At 37.1% G+C, this 24,308-nt stretch overlaps 4 protein-coding genes across 8 annotated transcripts in view; all 4 read left to right on the top strand.

Moving 5' to 3' along the window:
* LOC108747285 (protein furry) overlaps window positions 1-1,857 on the top strand; it is a 34,113-nt gene extending 32,256 nt beyond the window's left edge. For 4 of the 5 annotated variants that reach the window (XM_018484670.1, XM_018484674.1, XM_018484669.1 and 1 more), the window contains 5 exons: window positions 33-214; window positions 284-476; window positions 580-837; window positions 908-1,409; window positions 1,686-1,857. In XM_018484670.1, the coding sequence (XP_018340172.1) occupies window positions 33-214; window positions 284-476; window positions 580-837; window positions 908-1,409; window positions 1,686-1,846 (1,296 nt within the window). In that variant the 3' untranslated portion in view covers window positions 1,847-1,857. The remainder of the gene's footprint in view (window positions 1-32; window positions 215-283; window positions 477-579; window positions 838-907; window positions 1,410-1,685) is intronic. The other variant, XM_018484673.1, reaches the window with a different exon arrangement.
* Window positions 1,858-2,142: 285 nt separating this feature from the next.
* Window positions 2,143-3,310, top strand: LOC108747288 (A-kinase anchor protein 14-like). Its single transcript, XM_018484679.1, has 4 exons — window positions 2,143-2,302; window positions 2,452-2,562; window positions 2,627-2,812; window positions 3,191-3,310. The coding sequence occupies exons 1-4, from the start codon at window positions 2,159-2,161 to the stop codon at window positions 3,308-3,310; spliced, it is 561 nt and encodes a 186-aa protein (XP_018340181.1). The 5' UTR covers window positions 2,143-2,158.
* A 1,336-nt stretch (window positions 3,311-4,646) lies between these two features.
* LOC108747289 lies at window positions 4,647-5,905 on the top strand. The gene is made up of 2 exons (XM_018484680.1): window positions 4,647-5,101; window positions 5,465-5,905. Exons 1-2 carry the CDS (start codon window positions 4,782-4,784, stop codon window positions 5,475-5,477), a joined length of 333 nt encoding a protein of 110 aa, XP_018340182.1. The 5' UTR covers window positions 4,647-4,781; the 3' UTR covers window positions 5,478-5,905.
* Window positions 5,906-18,795: 12,890 nt separating this feature from the next.
* Window positions 18,796-23,284, top strand: LOC108747286 (transcriptional repressor scratch 1-like). The gene is made up of 3 exons (XM_018484676.1): window positions 18,796-19,200; window positions 20,716-21,513; window positions 22,332-23,284. Exons 1-3 carry the CDS (start codon window positions 19,128-19,130, stop codon window positions 23,018-23,020), a joined length of 1,560 nt encoding a protein of 519 aa, XP_018340178.1. The 5' UTR covers window positions 18,796-19,127; the 3' UTR covers window positions 23,021-23,284.
* Window positions 23,285-24,308: the final 1,024 nt, after the last annotated feature.

The following is a 24,308-nucleotide window of genomic DNA, read 5'->3' as shown; positions in this document are numbered from 1 at the left end:
ATATATATTAATAAAATTATAAATGTACGTAGCGCGGTGTCACCGAAGAATCATCAGACGACGAAGCAGGCTCAGAATCACCCTTGGACGAGGTACCAGGAGGGTCTGGAACAGGACAGGAGGCAAACAGCATCCCGGGAATGTTCCCGCCGTCTTCTCTCTCATTGATACCTAGTCGCACGCGTCACGATTCATCTACAAGGTCTGACACATCGTAAGTTTCTGTATGAAGATCTTTGGAAACACGTATATTAATCGTTTTATTTGAATTCTTCACCTACAGTGGCTCGAGCGCAGGAGATCTCGGCGACGTTACGCCTTGCAACGCTTCACCGAATTTGTCCGCGTTGATGCCCTTCCGACAAGTTGTACGAGACGACGCCGAAGAGATATGGAGGCAGCAAATTCAAAGTCTCATCACTCAAGCTCCGTACAATACTTTAAGCTTCTTCCAGTTGCTGAGCAAGATCTTAAGGGTAAGCTACAAAAAATATAATTTATTTTATTAAAATAGAAGCAAATGATGAGGTAATTGTTATTTTTCCCAAGAAAATTATTCAAAAAATCGGGGTGTTTCAGGATGTGAGCAGTAAGTCTGTCGGTCTTACACGCGAAGCAAGTGCTTTGCTTTCTAACGGCAGCTCGGCTTCAGCTCACTTAGGTTGCTATTTATCTGGTCATGCCGAGTTACTTAGTTCTAAAGCTGAGCCGCCTCTAGTATGGTTTTCAGTGACGATATTCGCGAATCAGCGGCTAAACGAGACACTACGCTTTGGAATGCTGGAAGTTCAAGAACATTTAGAAACATTTTTAGATAGGAAGGATCATGCTACAGAAGTAGGTTTTGCTAAAATACTTAATAATAACTATTTAAAACAGATAATTATAGTATTTGTTTTCCTCTCAGTGCTTGGAGGCAGCTAAAGCAACCGCTAAGCTTCAGGCGTTAGGCGGCAGTCACACCACAGAGGCAGGCGTCGAAGAGATGTTGTTGGATCTAGGCAGAGCGCTTTACAAACTACACTTCCAACTACTTCTGCTGATCGAAGCATCGAACAAAATGTTAGGGGCGCTAATGAACGCTGCTAGAAACGTACAGATTCCTTTACAAGATTTATCAGTCGAGATCGCTAATATGAAAATAGCATTAAGCAGAGCGCTCGAAGAAAGCACCGAAAGTGAACGAGGGACACCTACTCCAACACCTAGTCCTAGTCCTCTACCGGGCTCTGGAGCTGTGGAAGAAGTTGCGAGAGTTGCCGAACTTTTGAGAAATGCCCGATGGTGTCCGGCGCTCGAAGCCGTAAGATTGCACAGAGCACAATGGCCCGGAGATGCTTTTCATGATGACGATGATGTAACGACGGCTGTTAATATGTACTGCAAATATATAGGTCAAGATAGATCAGGTGAGTTTAATAGACGCTGCATTAAATGCTCAATAATATTTTAACGGCATAATATTTTATATACAACATATTTTTTATATTTGAAGAAAGAAGATAGAAATGTGAAAAATACTTTGAATATGTAATTTTTAAAACTATCAAAATACTATAATCAATATTCTTTTATAAATTGTATAATGTCATTATTGTTTCTTTTTTTAATATTTGCGTAATCTATATTATATATAACAATACATAAAATACATATTGTTTATTTTGCATCTTAATATGTTTTAGATATATTTGTTGTGACGAGAAAGGACGACGAGATGTCAGAAATATTTGGTAGACTGATGGAAAGTCTGTTTGAAGTGCTAGCGGCCGTAACAGGATTGGAAGCATCTACGAAAGCCGCGCGCAATCAGCATGACTCTAATCACTCAAAAAACGAATGTTAACATAAGCTTTAATCACGTAGCTTTAATCGCGAATCGTTCTCGTATAGATTTAAATCAACGTATATATATATATATATACATATTTAATTGTCGTACATATGTAGATGTCTTATATACGCTGGTAGGTAAATGTATATACCTATATCATGAAAGAAATTCTTAGATCTGTCGTTCTATTTTTTTTTTGTTTTTTTTTTTAATGTGAAGAACGTAACGAATCGCTATCGATTGTAAATTTGGCGAAATAAATCATCGAAATCTTCAGAAATATTTTAAAATTCACACACAACCTTTATAGGATCCCTAATCAGGATGGTTTTGCGAAAAAAGCAATCAGTGTATAATATACAATCTGCGAAAGATCAAGAGGTTGAATTTTACCAAGATGTGACGCATTTTGTGAGACGATTCGTCGATTCTGCGGTTATCTCCGCAATGAAAATTGTCACTGTGATGGTTCGTTAAACTTCTTATTTGTCAATTACGGTATAATGCCCATAAAATTTCATATATATTATTGAAACGGTATCTCACGTGTATATACATATAACAATTATCTGTATTGCTGATAAATAATTCTTATATCATTTGCTCTTAACTGTTAGGATCATCAGTCCTCGCTTAACCGTACAAAATGGCTTACGTATGGAAATATGAATGTACGAAAAGGTCTGCGATGTGTGAAAGAGGAGATGCTCCGATGGAATCAATTATCGGTACAATTAAAAAAGGAACGACATGTTAAGGGAAGTAAAAACGCGTTTTATTGATCTTCTATAGGCTTTGAAAAATTGGATGTTCAGTGTAAAGTTTATCAGCCTTAACAAAGAAGACACCACTGAATTCTATGTGTATCATGTTCTATGGAGCATACCCACACCGGCATATCCGGAGCCATATGTGACTGTCAGCGTGTACTTCTGTATCGCGGCGAGTCGCATGCAGCCGCCGCACTTTCCAGTCGACGTTAGTTTGTTGTGTATATTTTCAGCTCTTTCTCCCCTTGCGCTCTCTCTCTCTCTCTCTCTCTCTCTCTCTCTCTCTCTCTCTTGCGCGCATCTCAATATACATTATACGTCAACAGAGAATGAGCAGATCTGGATAATATCGGGAATTACTTTTACTAACATGTTTTATCATAATTTGAATATGTTACAATATAAATAGATATTGAAACTATAGAAACATAAACCGTGCTATATATATAATTACATTTGTACAAACTTGTATCTGAAGTAATAAAAAATACTAGCCGGGGGGGGGGGGGTTTATACATATAGTAGCCACATATTAAATTAAAGATTAACATTAAATGTACTTTCGTATAACATAATTTTTTAATAGGTGACATACGTATTCGAGGGACATCAGTTTGTGCATCGGTTAAACATAGCTTTTCAACCAAAATGGCTTTATGACATTCTCGACATGAAGACTATGCTGTTCAAAACTTTCACATTTTAAGATATCTATTCCTCTTAATATTTGTTTTTTAAAAAAGCTGTATTTTCTCTTTTAAAATTGTATAATTGTGAAACAATTTTTTGTCCATGAATTAATTATAATAAGAATTTGTATATGTAAGTGGTAATGAAAACATGATACATCTCAAACATATCCTATGTATTTGAACGCAAGCACAATTTCTCCGTGTTGCACCGTGAAACGGCTGCAGCTTTTCAAGACAGATTTTTAAGTGCCTGCACCGTGCAGAATGTCGTAAAAGTAAGAGTGTCAGATTTCCGCGAATCGGGCACGCGCCGGCCGCAATCTGGTCCTGCACCGGACGCCGTTTCATTTCACTCAGTTAAACAATACGAGCAGGTGATACTCCTATTCCGTAAGAGAAAACGTACCGCGCGTTGCCATATTGCCATACCCAATCACATTTACGACCTTTGCATTAAATCATTAACACCAATCGTTACAGCATTGACAGCGTTTCCTTGTCTACAGCTGTAGAAACGAAACGATAAATGTAAAGTCAGAAAATTGATTAAGTTGATTTATTGGAGTATAATTTCTTATAAAAATTTTAATACACGTTAAAATAAATATCCTTATTTTTTGTTTGATTTAATCGTATGTCGCTTTAGTTTTATAGAATAATAATTATAGAAATTCGAAATTTCTTTGGACAAAATGTTATTATATACGCTTGAAAATTGATCTTCTTCCCTTCTTTATACAATTGATATATTTCCATTTATAGGCAATGTTTCACACTGCTAGCATTAAACTATCATAGATATCAATACGTGGTTGGTGGTTTCATTCATTCTCTCCCACGAAGTTGATGCACTACTACAAAAAAACCTGCTACAAAAAGAATCTATTTACAATCCCGCGGAAGACACCGAGGAGGTGTGAACCCTGCGTTGGTCTCTGGACCCGATCCTGACTTCTTTTACGCATTCTCATCTTTGAATAATAAGACTGACGAATGGATGAAACAATTCGACAACCAGAGAGGGCCCTCTCTTGTGCACATGCGGGCCGACCGACGCCGGGAGGTCTCTCGGTGTCTCAGCAGGAGCCAGAAGAGAGTAGAGATAGCAAGCCACGTGTTGGACACATCGAAACCCGGAGACGTGATTGTACTTTTAACAATATTGACTTAATTTTTCTTCTTAGGCGTCCAAAATTCAATTATTTTAGCGTTCTACATGTCTTTCGATATTCTAAAAACTTTTGACATGTTGTGTCTGTGTGTAATGGTATGTGCTAATAAATTTATTTTTTTTTTTGTAATTTAGTAACTGTAATATGTGGAATGAATGACCTATACCATACTGTAGATGTTGGATTCGACTAACAAGAAGTGAAATTCAACGAATCTTATGACACGATTCTTTTTCCTTCTGTTGAAGATCCGTTCTCCAAATATGAAAACGACTGATTGCTCATCGTTTCACAAACAATCAATCCGTGTTATATGGGTCAAAGCGATATCAGTTTACGACCGCCAACCGCAGTGGCAGCAACCACCGCCTATTTATACGATGCTGGGCTTTTTGTCAGTCGCGGGGTGGTTCTTGTTCTAAACATCACATCCGCCGAAATGTGTGCCTCCTACGCTGACCGAGAGAAGGAGGCTCGCGAGGGACCGCGAGAGGTGGCGAAGACGAAGCGCGAGGGAAGCTACGACAGGAACCACCGCTTCGCTTTCTTCAGTGGCTTCAAACATCCGCTGCACCAGCCGCTACCAGATTTTTCGTTTACCCCCTGCCGTCTCAGTTTGCGCCATAAAGAAACGTTCGTGCATGCGTTCATTTCCCCTTTTCACGTCAGAAGCGAAAGGATGCGTTTCTACTCAACGCGGTTCTTTACGTTTCTCAAAGCCTTTGCTTCGTTTCCGGTTTTTCTAATGACGTCGTATTCTCTTTTATATACGGGTTTGACAGTTGGAAATTTTGGAATTAATATACATAGACATAAACATAGTACAATTAAAGAACATGTACAAATATTTATTATGTATACACTTGCGTATATATAATTGTATACATATACACATATATATTACTTTTTACACATATTATTATAATTTATATTTTAATTTATAGACGCAGGAAACATTTAAAATATTTAGCACTCGATGCGCAATTTCTTACCTAGAAGGCTCTCTTGATCGATTGTGACCACGTGTGACGTGTCTCGAAGGAAGAGGGATTGCGAGATACATCTGGACCAAGACGATCGGACACGTCGGCCTTCTTCGAGACGAGAGAAGCGAGAAGGGGGATGACCGGTGGACGCCGCGCGACCAACGCGACACGCATTGTATACCGGATCCACGTGCACGCGAGAGAGGCAGCAGCTCGTCGAATCACCAGCTGCCGATTCGCTGAGGCGACTCCTGGAAACACGGGAGTCGATCTAAAATTAGCGGCCCCAGCATGGCACCCCCGCCTAGCCCTTACATGGCCACGTCACGGGCATACACTCGGCTACTTCGAGAGAGAGACATAGAGAGTGAGAGAAAGAGAAGAGAGAAAAAAAGGAAACAATAATAATCGCAGCTTGCCCGGCACGAGTTGATCACGCGCGAGATCTAGCAGCTGGAACTTGTCGACAAACAGCGCGATCGGACCTCACTCCAGAAATCATTACTCCAGAAATGGTGGAAGTTTGCATCAGCGAAATTAAAAGGAAAACTTTGTATTGCATTGCAAAATAGTCTTCATTCTTTTTCGCGGTTATCAAGTATAATGGTAATTGCGAAAAAGAATGCTCTTTTTTTAAATAGAGATCTGTATGGATTTTATAAGGATCTATTGGTTTTATAATTAATTTAAGTGTGTGATCAAACGGCAAAGCTGCGGATATAAAATACATTTAGCGTAATTAAAATAATTCTTTTGTTATATTACACACATACACACACACACACACACACACACACACACACACACACACACACACACGTATATACATGTATATGATTTTGAGCTATTCTTATAATTTTTCCTAATATAAAATTTGGTACGAAGTACTAGAATCTCTTTATTATCATTGTACGAGACAGGAAGTGCCGCAAGGGTTAGCAATGAACCACATGGCTGCCGGATGAATGAATGGTGTAATGAACGAAGTCATGCCGTATCCAAGATAGCGCGTTAACGTGCTGGAAAAGTTCTCAATGAAGTGCCGATTAATATCAAGTGGCATGAGATAATGTATCTAATCTTTATTCTTATTACTTCCTTGATTGAAGAGTCGATTCTTCAAAAAAATTGTCATTAATGTCCATTTCAAATATTCGATTGTTTTTAAAATAGTTTAAATATCCCCGTTATTTAAGCTTATTTCATAATTTCATGAATAAATTAATATCAAGAATTTATATAAATAATTACTTATGTATGGAGATATTGTTTCTTTATATTTAATTTATTTATGAACTATAAATTATTTATAATTCTGGTATAAATAAAATGAATCAAATATGTGAATGTACGTATATGTGGAAATTACAACAGAAATGCAATGCGTTTCATTGTTAAATCTACAGTATCAAATTTAACTTAATGTGAGTCGCTACTGTTCTTATTACTCAATCGTTATTTTATATTGAAACAGTGGTTATGTTTGACATTATACAGTGTCAATTTGACATTATATAGTGTCAAATTGACACGATATAGTGTCAAATTTAATTATCGTTTTAGTAAAAAATAACGATATATTTAGTAAGAGCAATGGCGACTCACAATTAAGTTAAATTTGATCTTCAATCTAATTCATATATTGTAGTACCGGATACATCTCAGTAGATCGCTTAACACCGAAACGAGAGATCCTTTGCGGACTCCTTGTAGGATGAGGAACGAACCCCGTTCCGCAGTACATCTGCGTCGAGCGGATGCAGACTGCATTTTATGACCGCCCAATGCACAACCGATTCTTATTCGTGCACCCGCACTCACACCCTCCATCGTTCTCCACCGAGCGGTACAACGACTTCTATAATTAGACCCCCTTCCTTCTTTTGAGCTTAGACACCTTCGCGGGCGCGAGTGATCTCTTGACCTGTAAAAGAGAAAATTAAAAGAATATGAAAACATTTTAGACTTAAAATCGACATTAGTGTACGTGATTTTTCAACTAAATTGAATACTTAAACATATTTCAAATCAATTTCATTGCAACGCGAACATTCTTATTCTCCTAACTAAATTCAGAAATTAATGGTGTCATTTGTTTTGTCAACATCTTTCACTGAAAATTGATCGTAGATTAATCAACAATCCACAGGTTTGAATGCAATGTTACGTCGGCTTGGAAGAGCTATCGCGTTCCGCGTGTCATAGGTTTCACTTTGGCTATTTCGAACAGGTTGCGCTCGTATCTATTTTTCGATCATTGGCATCGGTCGGATCTACGGATTCTTGCGCTGCCGACGACAGGTAGACACGAATATAATATAAACGGCGATAGTTAAATTGAGTTGCGATACATAAGCGCGATCCAAGCACTCGCTATCATCATCGTTGTAGATACTGTTTAATCGTTGGTCATCAGCCAAAAACTCGCCTCTAAACTTATTACAACCATGCGAAATCGTGATATTTCGATTCGAAGTACCAGTCTGCTGGCACTTCTATCTTCCAGTTAATTAGATTTTTTAAATAATGTTATACAAGACACGATCGTGTTCTATTTGCTATTTCTATTAAGGGTTGGTCACATCTGCAGTGCAAGATGTCTTCAATTATGATGTCAGAAACATAAATTTAGGCGAATGCCGATTGCAACTTTATATAAGAGTTGCACATAAATAACTTACACAAATATATAACTAACTACATAAACATATACCATATATAACTTCCTTTTTCACCAAAATTAATATAGCATACATCAATGAGAACTTTACTACAAATTCTTATTAAATTATCTTCAGAATAAGTATTTTTTCTAATTTAAATTATTCTTATGTATTACAAATATACTTTTTGTATGTCCCATTCTCGTATATTGTTCAATTAATTTTGTTTAATCGCTTTATTTTTAAACAGATGAGATCTGATCTCAGGCAAGCGCATCCGGAAACCGACAATCGTCACGAGAGTTGCGCTTCCTGCTTTCGTCAATGGGCGAAAGATAAATCGGTGGGGTACGATTTCGAAATTAGTATTTCTGGATCGTAGTTAAGGAACATCCTTGTGCAACATCGGTCTTTCTTTTCTTAGGAGCTTGCCAAATGACAGATTCACGTCAGACATATTATATCAAAATAATTTTATAATTATCTAATTGATGATTAATGTCCATTTCTACCAATTAGCCAACTTAATCCTCCCATGGAGAATAAAAAATACTCTCGATACTTCAACTTATCTTTGCCTTCGTTTAGTTCCAAGAATAAAAAAAAATGAAGAGTATAAAGAATCCAAATTGGTAGAATTGGGCATATAATGGCCATTCTACAATAAGCCATTAGTAATACATAAATCGAAGCAGTCAGAAGCAAAAAATTGACCAATCACAGTCAAATGAAAGAAGAATAATTTATTATAATTGGTCAATTTCTAGTTTCTGATTTCTGATTTATTGTATTACTATTGACTTATTGTAGAATGTATGTGACTTAATGTTTTTTTTTTCAAAGAACTCAATAATCCCTAAATCTGGAATGACTTTCGAAATTTTGAAATTGAGAATTCAATACTTTTTTAGGGAACTTTGAAGATCATAAACATTACATGTGATTTGAAACAAAGCAAAAAGGATCAACTACTTAGCAAGTATTTTATATGTACCTCTGTTAAATCTCTTCATTGAAAAAAATTTATCAATTCTTATATGTTATGGCGCTTTGGCAACTCGAATTCGTCCCTGATCTGCATGCAAATACGAGCTAAACTTAGAGATGTCCGATTTCCCTCATTACGACAGATCGCATTTTCGTCTTCATCGACCTTAATTATTCATTTGCTAGCTTCAATTGCTAAGTATGTCGTAATGCCTACTTACATTCTTATAATCACTTAAGCTAGTAGAGAATAGAAAAACGTAAGCGGAGTAAGCAAATCATTTTTTATTTGCTATTGCTTACGTTATTGTCTTACTTTGTCAACCATTGACCAATTTGCTTACGTCTTACTGCTTATGTTTTTCTATGTGCCATTAGATAAAAATATTATTCAAATTTATTTTAAAAAATTATAGTCACATTTTTTTTTTGCAAATATTGGCATAAATCGAAATTAAAATTAATCAGTACCTGCAATTTCCGTCCAAATAAATTGAGTTCAGTCAAATTTATGAAATCAGATTTACACTGCTTACAACATAAATCATTTGAATATACTGTATAACGTACAATGTTCAATAATTCAATTCATAGATCATTTCATGAATCTTAAAAAACACGGTGATAAGATACAAATCCAGTACCTTCGGTCCTCAAAGTGTCAAGATAATACGTCTTAATGGACACACCGACTGGCTGGATTCTTCAATGGGCCACTAGAAAGAAGAGTTACTGAATGGACACGCACACGCATCTGAAACGTGCATGCACATACAGTGCGATATTCCCGTGAATCTTATAGCGGTGAGATATCAACGTACGAGATGTGCGTTCACCGGGTGTCTAATATTATACCTCTACACAAGACATATCGTGACGCACGCGATGTTTGTACGAATTATTTCGAACTCTTTTGCGTCAAGTACATTTCGAAATAATATTATCTGAAACAAAATAATTAGTAAGTGCAGAAAGAATTAATTTTCAACTTTTACCATCACGTCAGTTTAAACTTTTGTATGATATTAAAACGGTTTGTCAAATAATTCTTAGTTACGCGCTTCAATATGCTAGTTTTTGTTATTATTTGTATTCACATCTCTTTAATTAATCGGATTATTCGTGAAATAATTTAATATTTATAATTATTAAATACATATTTAATGTCTAATAATTTAGTATTTATCTCCTTGTTTATATTATTAAAGATGATGTAAATAACAGAGAAATCACGACTAAATATGTTTTTGCTAAAATTTAATTTTAAGAGATACATATATGTATATAGAATTTTCTACAATTTAAATTGTACGAAAAAATTTGATTAAATCGTCTCACCATTGGACCTACCGATTATTACTACTACTGATGTTTTGAGTTTCCCATGTGGGCACAAAGCCCCGGGATGATCGCGTGCGTGGGTCGCATGCGTCTTGTAGACGCACGCGTGTTAAAGGGAAGAACGGTGGAAAAGAGAATTCGAGCCTGGAGATGAGACGTTAGGGAAAGAGAGAGATGGAGAGAATGGGCGCGTGTCGGTCGCGTGCCTATTGCCACCGGTGACTCGGTTGTATATCTTGCGATCCCTCCGGGGTCCCTTTAACCGCCCTCCGTTTTTCCATCTCAAGGAGATGTTTTCAGACAATAGCGTTTCCGCCGGTGACGAAGATCAACTGTCGACACATGTATCGAATAAAATCACGGGAAGATTTAATAGATCGACGAGAGTCCTTTTTATCATCCTGATAAATAACGGAGACATTTAATGTAAAATAAAGGAGAAATTGAATTTAAGATTATAAGGAATAATCATAATAAATTTGATTGGTTGGTCCTTTTACAAAAGGATTCAATAACTGTCACGAAAATTTATGTTTCCTAATATTATACATAAACGTATCAACAGGACTCGGTAAAATAACTGATATGACTTATTTAAAATAAAAAATATAAAATAAGTTTTAGGAACTTATTTAAAATATTAACTAAGAAATAGGTCAGAAGAAGTTATTTAAAATAATAAATACTAAATAACGTTTTAATTTTTTTTTTTAATTTAAAATACATATTTTAAATAAATTTATTTGAGATAAGACCAAGCCCTGCATATCAATTATTTATTAAACTAATGACGATACTTACTTGCTAATTTGTCACTGTATCGTTTAAGATCATGACCTTAGTCGTTCACTGTCTAGTTCACTTCCTTTTTCCTGCCACTACGCTCCATAAAAACCGCCTGGGCAATAGCGATGAAAGAAAGAGAATAAAGACGCTGGCATACAAATACCAGCCTTGACCAAGCAAAAGCTTGATTTATCCCGCTTTCCTAATTAAAAAAAAAAAATGAGACTTTGCAGAATTAAAAGTGTCTTCTTAGTGACACGCCTTTTGTTAATAGTTGTGTGAAAATCACAAGTTTCCGATATCGTAAGCGAGAACGGAAGTCATTAACATTCCCGACGTTTCGACTGAGTAATTAGTCCTGTCGTCACTGGAGTGCAATGCGTAAATTGCTGGTAATTTCTTTTTCTTGATAAAATCTAGATCACATTAATATATTCGGATATCGGGGCTACATTAAAATTTGCTTTCTTTATATCATACATAAATATTGATCTAATACGCAAATTCCTCTTATATCATTTGCGATTCTTTTAATATCATTTGTTTACTGCATTTTGTTTCTTAAATTACTTAGATATTTTGATATCAAGACACTTCCACCCTCTCTCTAAATTAGAAGCTATCGTAATTCGCTTCTAAGGAAGCTACGAATTCTGTTTGAATTAGATCCTTGCGATCGTCTATTGATCCACGTGATCCCAGAACAAAGGAGATTGCAGAAAGTGGAGTACTCAGGATTAATTGCGACCAGGTCACAGACTGGCGGTACACTACGAGACGAGCCTGTCTTCGCAGGTGGCAAGCAGGCATGCAAAACTGAAAACGGAGAGCGTACGCAATACGAGCACGTGCTCGCATTTTGCAAAAGGTCTCCTTTTTAAAAGCGGCACGGCGGCGGTGGCGGCGGCGACGTTGGAGGCGATCAGCTGGCGGTGTTTCTCCTTTTTCTCTTCGATCTTCGCAAGACCGAGGGAGAGGCGAGTCAGAAAAAAATGCCAAAAAGAACGAAAATGAGCGTCGCCACCCCTTCTCCGTTGCGCGCACCCGCATCCTGTGGCAGCTTTCGTAAAAACCGTCGGCCCTGTCGGTTTCCATTCAAAAGTGCGAGTCACGGGGGCTCATTTACGAATTTCATGACGAAACCCTACACTGACTGGAGAGCGAGGCGTCTGCGATCTCGATCGAAGCGTCGTCAGGAACGTAGAGTTTAAAGATGACTAGATAAAGCGTCACGTCAGGAACCGAACTCTAAGATGAATAGATAAATAGACATGAATAAAAGGAGAAAGTGCGATCGCATGCTTTGAAAAAAGATCTCATCTTTGGATTACATCAAACTATTGTAATCTATCTCTGAAATGAAACACACGCATAAGAAATAAAGAGATTTTATTTTAAAATATTAAAAAATATGTGTAAGTTTAAAACAATTAATTTGTCATTGATACTTACGTACTAAAACTAAATACAAAATAAATTATGTGACAACAAATAAAAACAATATAATAATAAAAATGACAAAAGAATTCATTATTCCAACGTAGTATATACATATCGTATATAGCTGTGTGTCAATCAGAGTGTAGAATTTTATTGAATAATATCAAATGACGATTTGGACAGTTTCCCTTCAAAGGGGAGCATTCCAGCAATGCCGAGGCGAAGGGCAAGTAGCTGAATTCGTACCAATGGCGGTATAAGAATAGCAATACGATCGAAGGGGGGGGATGGAACAGGCGGCTGATCGCTGTCTCCGGAAGGAACTGTCTCCCTTTATCCTCGAGGACATTCCTCCGAACACGAGCCAACGTGTCTTACGGTGCTCTCCTCTAAAGGGAGGCGCTTCCACGGACTCATCTCCACCCAACGTTAACCTCTTGCACCCAGAACTAAATTAAGAGTCGTTCCGGTCGACGTTTTTTGCCACCGGCACTTCTCGAACCTTTTTTTCCTCTCAAACCCTGCTCGATCCATCGAAAGTATCAACCCGTTATATTTCTTCACATGTCTAAATATTTCAGATCTTATTCCCAAGATTATAGTTTTCACTAATTTGTATATAATATGTTACAATCAGTGCTTTTTTTTATTTTAAATTCCTTATTTAATTTATTTTTTATCTCTTCCAACAATGAATAAGTTAGAATTGCGACAAATTTATTAGAGGAGAAGATCGGATTGTTAAAAATTTTAAATTAAACATTTGTGTTTAACTTAAAGAGAAGAACATGATGTTAGGTATAAAAAAATTAGAATTAAGGAAATAGAATAAGAGTAAGAGCGAATAAATGATATTCTGGAAAGTACATTTTAGAAGTGCGTTCTCTTCGGAAATTAACGTGTAAGCTTCATTTTATCTTCCACATGTAATATGTGATAAAGATAGAATAAAGCTTATAGTGCGTAAATGCCTAAAGCAAACGCATCCTAAGAGATAGATTAAAAGTTATTGAAGCAGGAGATAGCATTAAAGCCATACACAAATAGTGGAACTTACCGAAAAACATATTTTTTTAAAATATTTTTACCATCTTATTTTTTTGATACCTATAAATATGCTTTTTTTTCTTCTTCCTATTTATTGGGTTTTTTATCTTTTTCTCATTTGTTCGCCCAATCGTCCGAAATCTCGTTAACCAATCTGTTCGATATCGTTTGCCACCTCATTGCTCAACATCACCTAAATGATGTGCAACAAAAAACATCGTAGAAATGAGCAGCTTTAAAACAAAATTTTAAACTCATAATTTACAAAAACAAAGAAATATAATAAAAATTAAAAATGTAAAAATATTACCTATTTTTATTTTTGGAAAAATATGATAATAATATTTTAATAATTATTATAAAAATAATATTTCATAACATGTATTACACATAATTTTTGCCATCCAAGAAAATGAAATCTCAAAAAAATATCCGATACTATCCGACCTTTCCCTAATTGATATCCTTATTATACATGTTTTTATTTTATAATTATATATTGATTATATATAGAGTTTTCTGATTATATTGATAATTTTGTGACAGTGTACTCACATTTACGTTCGCATTTTCAACGAACGTGTAATTGTTCCCTGTGTTCATCATGAAAGTCTTTAGTCTAGTAAAATAGAATTGTCTATCTATCATCTAGGAGGGATCCCGTTTGTCTACAAATCGATTTCCTACAGTATCGTTTGCCTACATCATTTTTGCCGACAGTTCGTTTGCACACAAAAATTATTGCAGCTCTATTGCCTACATGCACTTTTACGCACAAATAAAAATTTTAGAAACAGAGTTACTCTTTGCCTATATTATTATTGCCTACAGCTCGATTGCTTACAGGTCGATTGCCTACATACATTATTGTCTCTACAGCTCACAACGCGAAATAAGAGTCATCTCACATCAAAAAATGGGAGTTGGTTAGGGTTAGATTTTTTTAGAAAAATATTCCAAACGGATACTATCTACGCTGACACTCCACTGTTCACATGACAGATTTTAAAAATATAAATTATTTTCTTACTTTAATTTGATATTTGTGCGCAAAAGTGCTTGTAGACAATCGAACTGTAGGCAATACTACATGTAGGCAATCGAACTGTAGGCAATAATACATGTAGGCAAAAGTAACTCTGCTTCTAAAATTTTTATTTGTGTGCAAAAATGCATATAGACAATCTAGCTGTAGGCAATAATTTTTGTCTGCAAACGAACCGTCGGTAAAAGTAATGTAGGCAAACGATACTGTGGGCAATCGATTTGTAGGCAAAAGCAACTATCTCTATCATCTATATGCCCACCACGTGATGCACTTTCCCCTTTCACGTGCCTAAAAACAGCAACAATGCCGCGGGATAATCAAGACGGGTGCAACGCCTATTCCCGCATAATGATTCACGTACCGTGAATAGAGAATAGTCATTAAATTGCGCCGCCCGGTGTCATTGCACCCTAGATCCTAGAGGACGCATTGGGGAGCCGAAGGAAAGCGCAGACGGAAAAGTCGGAGGTACACGTAAACGGCTGAAAATCTGACGTCTTGGCGCTCGGCCAAGATCTCCGTGGCTTATCTTCGGATTCGTCTTCATCCCTCATCCTCCGGTGGGCGCTCTTCCGCGGCGGTCCACGGACTTTTATTCCACTTTCCTGCCGGCGCGACGCGACGCACCGTTTCGCGGAAGCGCCTCCTCGTCATCGTATTGCTATTCTCGGAATTTAAGCAGTTTAATAGGTTCGTCCGATTACTCGTCCGAATCCTAGGCGAATGTTTAGCTCTTCAAAAATTCTTTCAGAGGATTGATTATTATTTCGTGATGTCTGTGCTATAAATGTTTGTGATCGTGCACGGCACGGAAACTTTTCTAGCAGCCAACCTGGTGCCAACGTTCAGTTTTTATTAATCTTACTATAATATAATTCTATTTAGCAGAAATCTGTTAAATTGCAATCATGAATAAAAGTTGCAAGACTTTATATTACAGAAGAAACATCTGAAGTAATAACTTCAACAAAACTTCGAAATAATTCGCCACAAAATTGTACATATATTGAAATTGTAATATTCTATAGAATTTTATTGTTCTAAAAGATTCATATTACAATTTCTATTATAATTTAAATCATTTCATTACCAGAAATGCGAATACAAAAACAAATTCTGTTAATAAAAATTAAAGAAATCGCTCGATTTTGCCCGTCATTATCAAGAGGCAAAGTCGGCAAGCATCTTTGAGAAACGAACGAGTTTAAGAAAAATTCGCCAACGGACGAATCTCGTCGCGAGATTTTAGATTCCGATCTCCTCGTCGCTTACCTTGTCGCGCCTCGCGGATGGCCGTGGAATAGAAGAGAGGTGGTTTACCCGAAGACCACGACAGCTGCATCGAGCCAGCGGGGCCTGAAAATAGCACGACAACCCCATGCCGAGGCCGCCGGAGGAGCGGCGAAGTCGAGGTCCTCTCTCTTTCTCTTTCCTCACGCTCGCTGTGCTTTTATGTATATACGTACTCTATTCGCTAGAAAGCCGCCTACGAGCCTTTTAAATAGCGATTGCGTGCTTTTTCCTTTTTTCCGTCGGAGAGTACTTGCTATCGTCAGCTCGAGGAAAAGAAGAAGGCCGCTGATTTATAGGAGGAACCGTGCATATCCGGATACTTTACGGGACACAGGATCTAGTCAGGCTTTCTCGTCCTAAACGATCCTACCGCCTCATAGAATCACTCTTAATGACTTAGTATCCCTGCCATCGACGCAAAAACTATATCCGCCCCCGTACTTATCCATCTTTTTCGAGCGAGAGAAATTACCTAAAATTGGAAATTCCCCTCTTACAAGCTTGTCCCGATTTAGTAAACTTGTATATATCATCAATGTAATTTATTACCTTTCATGTAGTCATTCTTTAAGCCCGTCATGAAAATTGTTCAGATCTCATCCAGACATTCCATCTTAATACAATTGAACTTTAAGCAAATCTCTTTCCGTAGAACCGCACGTGACCGAGATAGCGATTTATCCGTCAAGATCTCTTCGCTATCGTCGTCGCGTATTTTCTCTTCCTCCGCATCTCTGGGAGCGTTCCAAGAGCGCCGGAAATACGCGAATCACATTGGTGGGCGGACGGAATACCTTTGAGCACCTGTAGGATGCGCCGTCGCCGGATAAAGCGCGTAGAAAGCCACGAGGTACTAGCATTATTGGTGTCGGTTACGTTAATGGATGATCCGCAGTCGAATTGCGTCAGTGGTTGAAGATGCTCTTGCTTGCTCGCTTGCTCGATGTGCTCGAAACTCGTGACTTTATTTTTGGCCGTTCAACGACGATACCGTCGACGATTTACGATACCGCCGCCGAGACACCTGTTCCGCAACTCCCATCTAAAGGTTCCTTGCGATTGTGCGTTTTATCCGAAAGCTCGTAAATATTTCATTTTAATGTAAACAGTTGATATGCTTCGACGTCGCTTCTTTTTCCTCCCTAAAGAATTTCAAGCATTTTTTTAATATAGCATCGAGAAATGACGTAGGATAGAATAAATATATCGAAGAGCGGTATAGTCAAATGCGAATAATAAATTCTCATTGAATTGTAGAAATCGTAGATATTCTTGAAAAACAAAATATATAAGCTTCATTAATATATTACATTAATTGATACATTTAATAGATATTTAAAAGAATTTTTAATGGAGACTCTCTCTCTTTCTCTATCTCTCTTTACACGTTTCTCAAGCCTGATAAATTGAACTGAATGTATAGAAGAATTGATATTTCTCGACCTTTTACACCTTTTACTTTAATAAAAGGAATTAAATAACAAAAGTAAAAGAAATGTAAAAAATATTCAATATTTAATATTTTAATAATACAAGTAAAAAAATAATAATAGGCGAGAAGAAATCAAGATCGTCAACAAGATCGTTAACAAAAAGTCTATGTGTTCTCTAATTACTGAATATTTCGCATTTGACAATAAGATGAGCTTTAAATCGAAATCTAAGCTCTTTTTTTCTAATCGCTTTAGAACACGCGTTTCTTGCAAAGAGCAAGATACTATACGGCAGCGGGGCTTTTTGGTCGACGATTGAATGAATGCCACGCGAGTTAGTCAGCGCCGCGGTGCTAAATTCGGCGGACGCCTGGCGTCGTGCCAGAAGAACCACCCAGCGCACCAACCTGTGCTTCTACCCTGTAACCGCCGATGAAATGGCGTCGTTATCATATCTGCTTGCCATTAGCCTTCGTTCAAATAACGTCCAAACAGATCGATATAGCGATTCCATTAAGTTCTCTGAACATGTGGTACAAGATTCTGCTTTTCCATTGTTTTCTGCTTTTTTAAAAACTTGATAGACATCAGAAAAAAAAAGTAGAAGATTAGATTAAATATTTCGAACTTCAGGAATTATAAACAGAAACTATGATCGACTGATGCAATTTTAGATGCATACAACTTTCACTGCAACAAATATATATATCTCAATCAGAATTAAAAATTCCATTACAAGAATTTCTACACTAGAACTAAAAATACATTCTATTTCTTAAAATATCGTGCAGAAAAGAACTGTTAAGGATTTCGCATAATATTTAATGTATAATTCTCAAAACCATCTGTGCTATTTTTGGAAGATAATAATTCTCTTATTAACTTTCATTCCTGATTCTTTTACCATGATAAGCTATAAGAAGAATTACCAGACAATCATCATATCGCAATCTACTGCATTCAGCAATTAATTTTGCCAATTTATATTTAATTCAATAATTTCTCCAATTAGCAGGATCTAAATAATGGACGATGAGATGGGACAACTTGTCGAGAGAAGATAAGGGTAGTTATAGCAACCACCCTGCAGGAGCCGCGGGGACCGGCCGTGTTCCACCCGCGCGGTCTTTTATCCGCCCCTCTTCAGTAGGGTCATACGCATTCGCCACGCGTGTCGCACATTGCCGACACACCAATGCGACCACCACATGCGCGGGAGGGAACCAGGCGGGCACGCTTCTGAGGCGCGTGCAGCTGAAGAAGAAGAAGAAGAAGAACAAGACGACGACGACGACGAAAAGCGCCGCGGCGGCGGCGGCGGCGGCGGCGACGCAGCGGAAGAAGTGAAGAGCAAGGGAGGTTGCGCTGCTATATGTAGCCCCGAATCTTAGCCGGGGCAACTATTACGCCCGAAATTGCCGAAGCGAACGCAACCCCTGCGCCATTCGACGTATACACTTCCAAAACGAATCCTTCCTCTCGATATCGTGATACACCAGTTCTATTTTATCTTCGCGCTGCTACGCTTTATTATAGATAATCAGGTGCGACTACAGAAGTGTGCTAGTTTGTGAGTCTTGAGTTGATAAGCATGATTTGTGTGCTCTGAAGAGGAAAAGCAAGGAGACGAGGAAGATGCCGCGGGCATTCCTGATCACGCATCGCAGGTACAACGGTGTTGAGGAAGAGATCACAGGATCTGAAAGAGGTATGTTGTTAACTTTGCGCTCTGTGATTGATAAAAAAATTTAAAAACGTTAATTTAATTATAATAAAATTAGAGTTTGAACATTGAGACATTAAAAATTTATTTAAAAAATACTTTGATTACTAATTTATTATAATTTTGTAAAATTATGAGCCAGTAAGAAAGTTTTACACACTTGGGAATAATTATTTGTAAAATTTTCTAATTTATTTTTGTAAATTAATTTTAAGTTCAAAATATTTTGTCAGAAGATATTTTCTAAGTCAACTTTTAATTGGATTAAAATTTTCGAAGTTAATTTTTTACGAAAATTAGACATTCGAATTTAATGATTTATTAATGCTAGTTGATATATAATTTCCTTTTGCGTTACTTATATTATTATATATATATCAATTAATCTTTTATATTCTTAAATACTTTTTACATAAAATAAAAGAATGTAAAATTGTAACACTTGAGTCTAATCTTGAAAAAAAAACTTGTATTTATGCTGTAACTTTGATAAGATAATTTCACATTTAAAAACAACAAAACAAAATATCAATATACTATAACATAATCCAAGTCTAGCTTGAAAATCCAACACTAATGACAATACTCAATATCGTAAATATCTTTCTTGCACTAGAAAAGTAAACTATAATCTTAGTATTTGAGTCATCTGTTAAAATCACAAAAAGCATTTCGGTTTTTCACAAAAGAATAATAATCACAACGCCCAAAATCTCGATTTTGTACACACCATGCACCGCAAAGTCTCCTCTTCTCCCGACTGAATTTAAGTCGGAAAAATTTGCTGGTCGTTGCTTCGCGATCAAGGTGGTGTCGCACGGATTTAAGAATAGGAGGCGCTATATTAGATGCGTCACACGCCAGGGTCCACCAAGACGCATACCGCCGCGATGCCGTCAACCCCACCGCAAGCGGGCAAGCTTTCTTACGTGAACACAACGCGTATGTGTACTCGTACACGATACCAAGAAATACAGAGAATAAACGTGTTGCGCGCGCTAGGGAACGACGGGCGAGCGGGGGTTGATGGCGTAGCTACTCTATTTCCGTTCTCCCCGAAAACGGAGTAGCAAGCGGAGCCCTGCTCCCGAAGGTTTTACCAGTCATGCCGACGTCGGATTTCCTTGCCTCACTAGGCGGATTTTATCAGAAATGTTGCATATTTGATCCACACACACACACACACACACACACACATTTTTTTACACACACAAACACACACACACACACACACACACACACACACACACACACACACACACACACACACACACACACACACACACACACACCTATCGTGATATCTGAAAAATCAAATGCTAAATAACAAACTTATTTCCGAAAATAGATAATAAATAAAATATGTAAAATTAGATATAATTGTTAAATATAATTGCCGGTTGTATTAAAGTATTTAAAATATATTTTGATTATATAATAATGGTAATATTTTGATATATTCTTAATTTGAATACTATCTCTTGTTTTGTTTTCCTACAGATTTCAGTCCCGAGAGAAGCGTGAGGCTGGCCGATTACAGTGGCGGTCAACCAACTTCCGATGGCGCCAGCGAATGCGGCAGTGAGACATCGTCCGAGTGTCCCGAGGAATTGTACAACCTGACGAAATTGGCGGAGGTGAGCCTAGCAGCGGCTGCAGGCACCTTAATTCATCACAACAATGTTATCTATCAGCGACCGGCATCGCCTAGGATTGCACAGTATCCTGCGGAGGCGAGCAGAATTCTTGGGTCTCGATCTTCTATCCAAGTGATGGAAAACCAAGACCAAGTCCTAGGCGAACGGACAAGACTCTTCTTCGAACGGATCGAGACGGAACGAGAGATCTTGGAGACTCGTTCTAAGGAGAACGCCGCCTTGGAGATTCGCCTTTCGCCACGACATCCTTCTTGTTCTTCGCAGGAGGAATCGTGTCACTCAAAAGTACCAGTTGTACCTGGTATCGGTGTCGATCCGGTATCTGTATCTTCGACCGCATCGATCCAAAATCGCAGGACAGCCGCTGTAGAATCAAAATCAGAGGACAACGAGGATCACGAGTGTCCCGATTGTGGCAAGAAGTACTCGACCTCCTCGAATCTAGCCAGACACCGTCAGACGCACAGGTCACTGGGCGATAAAAAGGCCAGGAGGTGTCCACATTGCGACAAGGTCTACGTCAGCATGCCGGCGTTTAGCATGCACGTGAGGACCCACAATCAAGGATGCAAGTGTCACTATTGCGGCAAGTGTTTCTCTAGACCGTGGCTGCTGCAAGGACACATACGCACGCATACAGGTATTAATATATAATCCGCAAAACCGCTTTATTCATCGCTTTTCTTGATAACTTCGATAATTATATAATTTACCAAAATTATACACGTATAATCGACATCTGGAAAAAAAAAGAATTAATAATACTTGTTACCAATTTAATAAATATACTCGTTAAACTTAATAACATCGTTCGACTCTCGAAGTTGTTTTTTGTCCATGACCGATTGCGTTCACTTACAATAATAGATACGTACGTAAATAAACTAAGGCGAACTATTTTTGAAGAGGGTACAGTGAGTTTAACGGGCTTTCAATGAAGATAAATTCAAATTAATCATTCACGATTCATGATTTTGGCACGCTTAAATATGCAGTACTACTTCCAATTGTGAAAATTACAGATATACAACTGTGAAATCACACACAACAATATATCTACGTTTTTCAAATGCGCAAAGTACATTAGGAATAATTAATTGATATCTTCAGCCAAGAAAGAATAAATTTAAAAATGCAAAATATATACATTTTTTATTTTCTACTTTTAATTTTATTCTTAAACTATTCTTTTTATTTATTTTTATGTTATATATTTATATTATATTTATATTTGTAATTTTTAAAGAGTATTTAAATCTGTTAAATATTTTTTTTTTAAATAAACTCTTCGATTATCGTTTAAGATTTTTTAAATCTTTTTTTTTTTAATAATTACTTTCAATATAACTTTCATTAGCACATAAAAGAAAGCATAGTTTTGGTGAAACTAAATTATATTAACATATACATACCTAAGAAACTCAATAATATTTTCAATAATTACTTTACTTCTTCCAGGCGAGAAACCTTTCAAGTGCACCATTTGCAACAAAGCCTTTGCCGACAAGTCAAATTTACGAGCTCATATACAAACGCATTCGAATACCAAACCCCACGTGTGCGGTCGTTGTGGTAAGGCTTTCGCTCTGAAATCATACCTCTACAAACACGAGGAATCGTCCTGTATGCGTTCTCATCACCGATCGTCCACCGATCGTTCAGATAAGTCCGATCAGATTGAGCAGCAGAAGACATCATCATCGTCGGTAAAACCGAGTGTTCCATTATCGTTGTCCTTGAACAGAACGCAAACGTCGATGTGCGTCACAGCATCGCCAACCAGCGTCATAGTTCCTCGATTGGGACTCGAACGTGAGCAGAAAGACTCGTCGTCGGCATTCTCCGCGATCATCAGGCACACAAGGACGTCAGATACGTCTGCAGCGGCACCATCGAAACGACCTTGCAGAGAGAGGACACTCTCGGAAGATCCAGAGACGCAGAATCCCGATTTGCTGACCAAAGATCCGGAATACGTATCCAGAATGGTCATCAGAACGTCGGTGATATCACCCAATCCGGAGCACTTGCATCTCCGTTTCGAAAATGACGTTAAGAGTTCCTCGACTACATTCGATTATCCCGATCCGACGAGATCCTCGTCTTTTTCGAGATCCACCATGACTTTGAACTTGGCCATCGCTTAAAAATTGGCCAATATACTTAGCGATCAAATCAAGTCAACTAATCAATAAAAATAATTCAGATTTGGTTTCATACTTACTTTAGTATGAATTTTAATTAGTTGAGAAGATTTCAGTGTATCCTAGGACTACAGCTCGGCATTCTGTAAAAAATTAAAGAAAAATAACTCTCTTAAAACATCTTTTTATATAAACTTTTATAGAAAATTGAAGCAAGTTTCGAAATTTCTTTAATTATTCGTTAAAAAGATCTCGATAATCAAAACAAAAAGCAGCTCTTATTTTTTTCGAGATTATAGTATCAAAAGATTTAATTGAGAAATTAAAGATTAAGAATTGTTATAGAGCGATTGTAAAAGTCAAAATTACCGATGTTTCTTTTAATCATAAATTACTTTAATTTAAAGTGTCTTTACAAAGAAAATCTTTTTTCATTAACATTTTTTGTCAATATATGTATATATGAAACTATTATCGATATTGTTGATTTCAGTTTGATAATTCACGGACATTCTGTACAATTTCGATAGTTTACGCAGGCATTATCAAACATTATGTGACTGTCAAGTTTCCTTTTTCGCATTAATTTATTATAATTTTATATTATCAAACAAAGATTACGTTTGATAATGCCGAATAATATTGCGAATTAGCAAAGAATCGATAGTGTTGTGTATGACAAATGTTATTCCAAGTATCTTCCAAATTAGGGACCATCTAGCGATTAGTCGTAATAACGTTAAATTTGTAAGCGTGTTTAATTTAGCGCAAATTACATTGATGTAAAATCGTGCCTTACATAAGTATCGAGTCGTGTTTTAGCACTCGACACAGCAACATAGCTTCGACAGAATTGGCGTGTACGGATGAACGCGTGGAAAGAAATTTTCGGGGGCGTCTGTTAAACGCCAAACTCGTGACCTTATCTATTTAAAGGCGCATAACATCGCTATCATGCGGCGTTAAGCGATCAAGATTGATCATCGAGGACTGAATTGCAGTGCCATCGTGTTATTATTTTAGGATTAAATGAGATTCTCTGAGGCTCTTCGAGGCAGCTATCAAACTTTGTAAGATATAAATACGTATGAATGATAGATGCGCGAAATATAGTGAACTTCAACGAGGATGTAAAAATATTTTTCTTCTATGTAATCGAGTGGAAAATTTTTACTGTTACAATCATAAAATAACGAAGAGAACGATGCAGCATTCGACGTGAGGTTTTTTGTTGCCTTCGAGAAAGAATCTTAAAAAACGCAACTACACGTCGGGATTCAAGCTTGAATCG

This window comes from Trachymyrmex septentrionalis, unplaced genomic scaffold (assembly GCF_001594115.1).
Source record: "Trachymyrmex septentrionalis isolate Tsep2-gDNA-1 unplaced genomic scaffold, Tsep1.0 scaffold197, whole genome shotgun sequence".
NCBI lineage: Eukaryota > Metazoa > Arthropoda > Insecta > Hymenoptera > Formicidae > Trachymyrmex > Trachymyrmex septentrionalis.
The sequence above is the reverse complement of the archived record's forward strand: the minus strand, read 5'-3'. Positions and strand labels throughout refer to the sequence as shown.